A 6,713-nucleotide genomic window follows, 5' to 3' on the forward strand; every position below is an offset into this window, starting at 1 on the left:
ACTTAAAGCCAATTTCAAAATAGCATTCATGGTGGAACTCTTACTATATGCAGTTTTTTTCCCTAACAAATCCCTACATGCGCGCAAAAATTCCCGAATAACACGCATCATCCTACGTTATGTAAACCGAAAAGCACGGACTACCACATTCATGAACAAATGTGTGAACAGATGGACATTTTACCATATAAATCTCGTAAGTTGTTCTGTTCTTTCGTAAAGATCTCAGATTCGACTTACCAATATGATGGACTTTCTAATTTCCTGTCCTCCCCAGTCTGCATTGCAGTTACACATTTCTATCATATAGATTTGTTTTACCTTTCTGCCTTCCTTTTCAAAGAAGTTTCTGGTTATCAGAAAAGCTTCTTCTTTAATCAATTTATGGTTAGCATGATTCTCTGAGGCACTTTTTCTTTGAACTAATTCTGTGCTTTGAACTAATTCTTTTGTCAGTGCTTTATACTAATTCTGTTGTCTGTGGTCTATTTGTCAGCCCAATTCGGAGAGTGGTAAAGAGCTTAAAACACTTAGAGAGATCAGAATGGGGAATATAAAGTGGGAAAAGCTGAGAGGCGGAACCCGGCTATCTGTTCTAGCATTCGTATTGATCTCTCTGTTTCTGTTCTTGCTTGACCGTTGGGTACGTAAGACGCTTCACTTAATTTGGTATTTGGTTATAGTTATAATTTTAAGATGATTTTGAACCGTTTTTGAATATATAAATAAATTATTTAAAAATGATTTTTTTTTTGAAAAACTTATGATTTCAGAAAACTTCCAACTAAATTTCCCAAATAAAATGCCCTGGAGTCAAAACGTCTAACCCTTCTGCAACGAAATAATCCTGAACGGTTCACCTTGAGGGTCTAGCCTTCTCTTGGATCGTTTCTAATTAATCCTCATTTCTTCATATTTTTTGCTATTAAATGGGATTTTTTGATATATCGTTCTGTACCCTGCATGCATGCAGACAGGGGAGCAGTTGGAGAAACAGACGGTTGCAGCAAGAAATCTGTTTCGAGCGCCCCCTCGTCCCAACGAGATAGCTAATGCTACAATCTGGCAGAGAATAGCGAAGACCAAGGAAATCTTCAAGTGTTCATCCAGCACCATGTGTTCACCGCCATGGGTTACCAGGTTTAGCAATCCTAATCATAGGAATGATGGCGATCGTGGAAACGCGTCGGCTTCGGCGGTGTGCCCGTTTTATTTCAAGTGGATTCGGCACGACCTGAGGCCTTGGGCAAAGGCGGGAATCACGTTGCAGAACGTTGAGGCCGCCAGAAGATACGCGTCGTTCAGGCTCATGATTGTTCAAGGCAGGCTGTATATCGAGTCATACCGGAAATCTTTCCAGACGAGAGACCTGTTTACCATCTGGGCGTTTGCCCAGTTGCTGAAATTATATCCCGGGATGATTCCCGACGTGGACTTGATGTTCAATGCCAACGACAGGCCCGTTATCAGTGGGGTCCAGTATAACATGCAGAACACGCCCCCTGCTCTGTTTCGCTACTGTGGGAGTAAAACCACCTTCGATATTCCTTTTCCTGACTGGACTTTCTGGGGATGGTAAGTCGAATGCTTTTAGCTTTCTTGCACGAATATTTCGGTTTGCTTGTCGTGTTAGTGTTGCTCAGAATTTTTACGATTCTTTCTAATTAAATTAAAAAATGCTTTTGGATTAATGTTTGGATCTGGTTGTCGCATATATTGCCTTTTGACAATTCGATTTTAATTTTTTTAATAGAATGGTTAAAAGAATTGTTTGCCGATGCTCTTTAAAGTAAAATTATTTTTTTCTTGGAGGATCAAATTATTTAGAATCAAGTTTGGAATGTTAGAATGGAAAATACAAAATTATCCTTTTCTTGGAGGATCAAATTATTTAGAATCAAGTTTGGAATGTTAGAATGGAAAATACAAGTTTGGAATGTTATAACAGATGGAGATGTATTTAGTAGAATTTACTTTTAGGTTTTTGTGATTCATGATTTAAAAGAAATTTATAGAATAGGGTTGATATATTAACAATTTAGAGTTAGAATTATTTAGATAAACATATTGACAACTTAGAATTTAAAATTAGAGTTCGAAATCTCTACTAGATTTATCTTCAAAACAAAGATAATTAACAAAATTTATGTTTTCACATTATATATATGAATTCAAAATCATTATTAACCATCTCTACTAGGTTTATCATCAAAACAAAGATAATTAACAAAATTTATGTTTTCAAAATCATTATATATATGAATTCAAAATCATTATATACATAGTTAATGACTTAACTATGAGTATGCCTGGAATTTATTTTTCTTATTAAGCCAGAAAAGTTTCACTTTCTCATAAAATTTAGTTATTTATATGATGTTTAGTTTAGTATTTTTAAAATTTTAAAATCTATTTTATTTGATTAGTTTTTGCCATGATATTATATATATAGGATATTGAATTGATTCTTTACATTTTTATTTTATTCCGACTTTATTTTTTTATTTATTTTATGTTTTTGATTAGACAATATGTTTTTGAATTAATTTTATTTGGAATTTATTGAAAATTTATAAAATTTATAAATTTGATGGGTATAATTTATATAATTTGAATTTGAAGTTTTTTAAAAATATTAAATTTATAATTTAATTAACAAAAAAGTATAATCCATAAGTTTTTCCATTATTTAGAAAGAACCTAAAAAATAAATTTTCTTCTTAAAAAAAACCTAAAAATTAAATTTACAAAATATCTACTTTGAAGAATTTATGCTGAATCTTAAAATAGTTAAGTTGATTTTTTCCCCAAAATTCTTACGATTTCTGGCCGGCAAATATCCTTTTCTTGCGCGATGAAGTTGTTAATCAGATTTTTTTTTCCCCAACAATCTTAGGATTTCTGGCCTCAAAAATGTCCTTTTCTCGCGCGATTAAGGCTGGAATTTTTGGAATTAATCTACTTTGAAGAATTTATGCTTGAATCTTAAAATAGTTAAGTTGATTTTTTCCCCAAAAATCTTATGATTTCTGTGCGGCAAATATCCTTTTCTTGGGCGATTAAGTTTGGAATTAATGTACGTACTTTGAAGAATTTACATTTTAATCACCTACTCATGTCGATGTACTGTTAGAAAATGTTATAGAATTTATGGTTTATGGTTTCGTTTTCTCAGGCCGGAAGTACAGATCCCGCCATGTCGATGTACTGTCAGAAAATGTTATAGAATTTATGGTTTATGGTTTCCTTTTCTCAGGCCGGAAGTACAGATCCCGCCATGGGAGGTTTTGGCGAAGGACATCTTGGATGCCAGCCATGAAGTGAAGTGGATGGACAGAGACCCAACGGCCTTCTGGAGAGGCAATCCCCAGGTTTCTCGCCAGCGGCAGGATCTGTTCAGGTGTAAGAGGAGACCCCACTGGAGTGGTCGCCTATATGCCCAGGTCAGGTTCATACTACACAACTCGGATAAAATTCCATTAATATATTTAATTATTAAGGTTCAAGAAAAATAAATATAACACAAGTAATAGTCACACAGGTCATTTGAGATTAACCTAAAATAAACACAGGCACTTATAAATTCTATGTTTCTAACATCACTTTTGCACTCCTATGTATAGGACTGGAAGAAAGAAATCAAACGAGGCTTTCGGGATTCCAGACTCCCCAACCAATGTAAAAACAGGTATTGGTTTTTTCCGGATTATTTTTTATATAATTTAATTTGATTGTACTTTTAAAAATATTTTGGAATTTAATAAAAAAAGAAAATTGAAAAGTTAATTTCTCAATTATTTTTTTTAAATATTTTTGAAATTACAATAAATATAATACGATCAGATAAGTTACAGATAATTCTTATAATTTTTTTAAGCGAAGCTTGGAATGTTTGTGTGATGAATAACAGTTGTTTCCCAGATATAAAATATACATCGAAGGCAACGCTTGGTCAGTCAGCCTCAAGTACATTCTGGCATGTGACTCTCCAACTCTTCTCATAAGACCCAAATTCTATGACTTCTTTAGCCGAGGGCTTATTCCCCAACATCATTACTTGTCTGTAAGAAATGATATAAAGATGTGCGAGTCCATAGAATTTGCTGTTGACTGGGGCAACAAACACGCCAAAGAGGTGGGTCTCTGAAGCCTGGTGCGGCCCCGCATATGTAACAATTAACTCTATTCTTTGAATGCAGCAGAATTAACCGTAGAGGGTTTTTGTGCAGGCAATGGAAATTGGAAAAGCAGGGAGAGATTTTATTGTGAATGACCTCAAAATGTCAAATGTCTACGATTACATGTTCCATTCTTTGAATGCGTATGCGAAGCTGCTGAAATATAAGCCGTCTGTTACCAGAAATGCCGTGGAGTACTGTTCAGAGACAATTACTTGCTTTGCCAATGAAATCGAGAAGGAATATATGAAGAAGTCGATGGTCAAAACTGCCAGTCAATCGCTGCCGTGTACGCTGGTAGATTCCGATCAGAAAGCTATGGAGAAATTGATGGATAGGATTTCCGACGCCGTGAAAGATGTTAATCTGATTAAGTCTCTCAACAAACCTTGATAATTTACAATTTGTATATACTGTTCGGGGGGCTTCTTCCCGGCTGGATGCCGAGTTAGTTATTAATGGCATTTGTTAGTGCTTTAGAAACTTTCTCTGTTCACTGAAAAGTCAAGCACGCAATGGATAGACGTCATGGAAAGTATGACCCCTCTCCAAATCCCCTGAGCTTAATTCGATTGATAATTCCCTGAGTTTTTGTGAATCAGAAGGATATGGGCCCGGTCCGGAATATTCCGGGAATCGGCAATCATAAGGATGACTCTCCAAATCGAACTAGTTATGGATTGTGTAAATGTGAATGTAGATTTTCACAATTCCTAAGAACTTTAGGAAGAAAACTGTATATTTATGTATTTTTTTTTAAATATAAATTATAATCCATTCAATAATAAAAAATATATAATATAAATAATAATTCAGATAAAATTTATATTTAATTATTTAATTATAAATAATTAGGTTTATAGTCACTCTTACTCTAAAAGATTTGAAGTTGTGATTCGATGAATCAAATCTTAAAAATCAACAAAACTATATCTCATGGGATAATTTAGTACATATTTTCTTTTTATGTATTATATTTAAAATTAAATAAAAGTAAATTCTTTTATATAAAAATAAAATAGAAGTATTAACTATTAATTAGATATTTATTTTTTATTTTCATGACTAATTCATAGTCAAAACTAAATTTCTCTTGTGGTTCTTGTTGTTATCATTATTATAATTTAGAAGAGTCACTAAGTTTGTTGCTCAATGAGTAGGATTGAGTAGGATTGGTTTGTACAATTTTGGATTTGGGTAGGGTTTTTATGGCGAAAGATTAAGAATTTGAGTGGGAAAAGGAAAATAATTCAAAAAAATGTGTCAAAGAGGGGGAACTTCTACAAGGATGGTTATTGGGATGCCATCTATGTGAATCAATTGTTAGAATATCACGGGGAAGTACTTATTGGAAATTGGATTTTGGACTTGGGTAAGGTTTTTATGGCAAAAGATTAAGGATTTGAGTGGGAAAAGGAAAATAATTCAAAAAAGTGTGTAAAAGAGGGGGAACTTCTACAAGGATGGTTATTGGGATGCCATCTATGTGAATCAATTGTTAGAATATCATGGGGATGTACTTATTGGAAAGTTCCATGGGGGTAGTTCCTTTAGGAAAAATCCTAAATGAATAGATTCAATAAAATTGGAAGCTTAAACTAGGCTATTCCCCAAGATTCAACTTATTGGCTAGAGAATGGTTGGGTTTATGTTAAGTTTGTTGAAAATTACAAATGAATTTTAGGAGTATGGTTTTGGAAATTATCAATGTTGTTAGCTTGAAAATAATGTGTTTGATATGATCCTAGAAGTAAAGTAGTTTAGTGCCCCCAACTTGATTTTTAGGTATTTCTATTGAAATATGAATGCATAGGTTCCTTAGCAACACTAAGAGCTATTTGGGAAAAGTATTGTTGTGGCATGCATAGTCTCCTATCTAAGCCACCATACTACAACTCCTTAAATTGATATTTCACATACCATTAATAATACCCCTTAATAAACCTACTAGATATAATTCATCAACAAGGAACCCTTGGCACAATAATTATGTCCTATTATGAATTCATCTTCATACTACCTTGAAATGTAACATATAAACATATAATGAATAGTAATATAAATATTCATAAACACAAGTAAACCATAAAACAACATAATTACACAATATTTAGTACATAAAATCATAAACATGATGCTTATCTTATGTAAATGACACCAATTAATTATATACCTCAGATATTCAACCTAGCCATAAACTTTGTTACTCTTATTTTTTGCAATCCTTAAGCTTGGGATATTGGTCTATGAGGGAAAATACTTCCTAAACCAAAGTACCAAACTCCACTATTGATTCCAATCAACCTCTCATTCTCCTTATCCTACACAACCCAAGGAAGTGCAAACCATTCTTTACTCTATAATCCATAAGGTTGTCCCAATTCTTCTTTTAACACTATCACAAACCTCCCAAGAAGTCTCGAGTTAGGGCTCTAAGAAATTTAGTTGCAATAATAGACTCTCATGTCACCCTCAAAGCCTCATTCACTAAAGAAGTCTCTAGTTATGTCTCTAAGAAATTTAGTTGCGATAATA

General features: G+C 33.4%; 1 protein-coding gene across 1 annotated transcript; it reads left to right on the forward strand.

Moving 5' to 3' along the window:
- Positions 1-502: 502 nt before the first annotated feature.
- LOC149196787 (uncharacterized) lies at positions 503-4,838 on the forward strand. The gene is made up of 6 exons (XM_089403793.1): positions 503-643; positions 974-1,575; positions 3,257-3,443; positions 3,624-3,688; positions 3,922-4,135; positions 4,230-4,838. The coding sequence occupies exons 1-6, from the start codon at positions 545-547 to the stop codon at positions 4,569-4,571; spliced, it is 1,509 nt and encodes a 502-aa protein (XP_089259919.1). The 5' UTR covers positions 503-544; the 3' UTR covers positions 4,572-4,838.
- Positions 4,839-6,713: the final 1,875 nt, after the last annotated feature.

The sequence above is a fragment of the Pinus tabuliformis genome, chromosome 2_2, assembly GCF_031772625.1.
Source record: "Pinus tabuliformis cultivar Carrire ecotype Pingquan chromosome 2_2, CPIR1, whole genome shotgun sequence".
In the NCBI taxonomy this organism is placed as follows: domain Eukaryota; kingdom Viridiplantae; phylum Streptophyta; class Pinopsida; order Pinales; family Pinaceae; genus Pinus; species Pinus tabuliformis.

Bases quoted from the DNA above. Each gene is read 5' to 3' on its own strand.
- LOC149196787 (XM_089403793.1), top strand. From the start codon at position 545: ATGGGGAATATAAAGTGGGAAAAGCTGAGAGGCGGAACCCGGCTATCT. The intron at 644-973 runs GTACGTAAGACG...GCATGCATGCAG, and splicing joins TGTTCTTGCTTGACCGTTGG to ACAGGGGAGCAGTTGGAGAA. The intron at 1,576-3,256 runs GTAAGTCGAATG...TCCTTTTCTCAG, and splicing joins GACTGGACTTTCTGGGGATG to GCCGGAAGTACAGATCCCGC.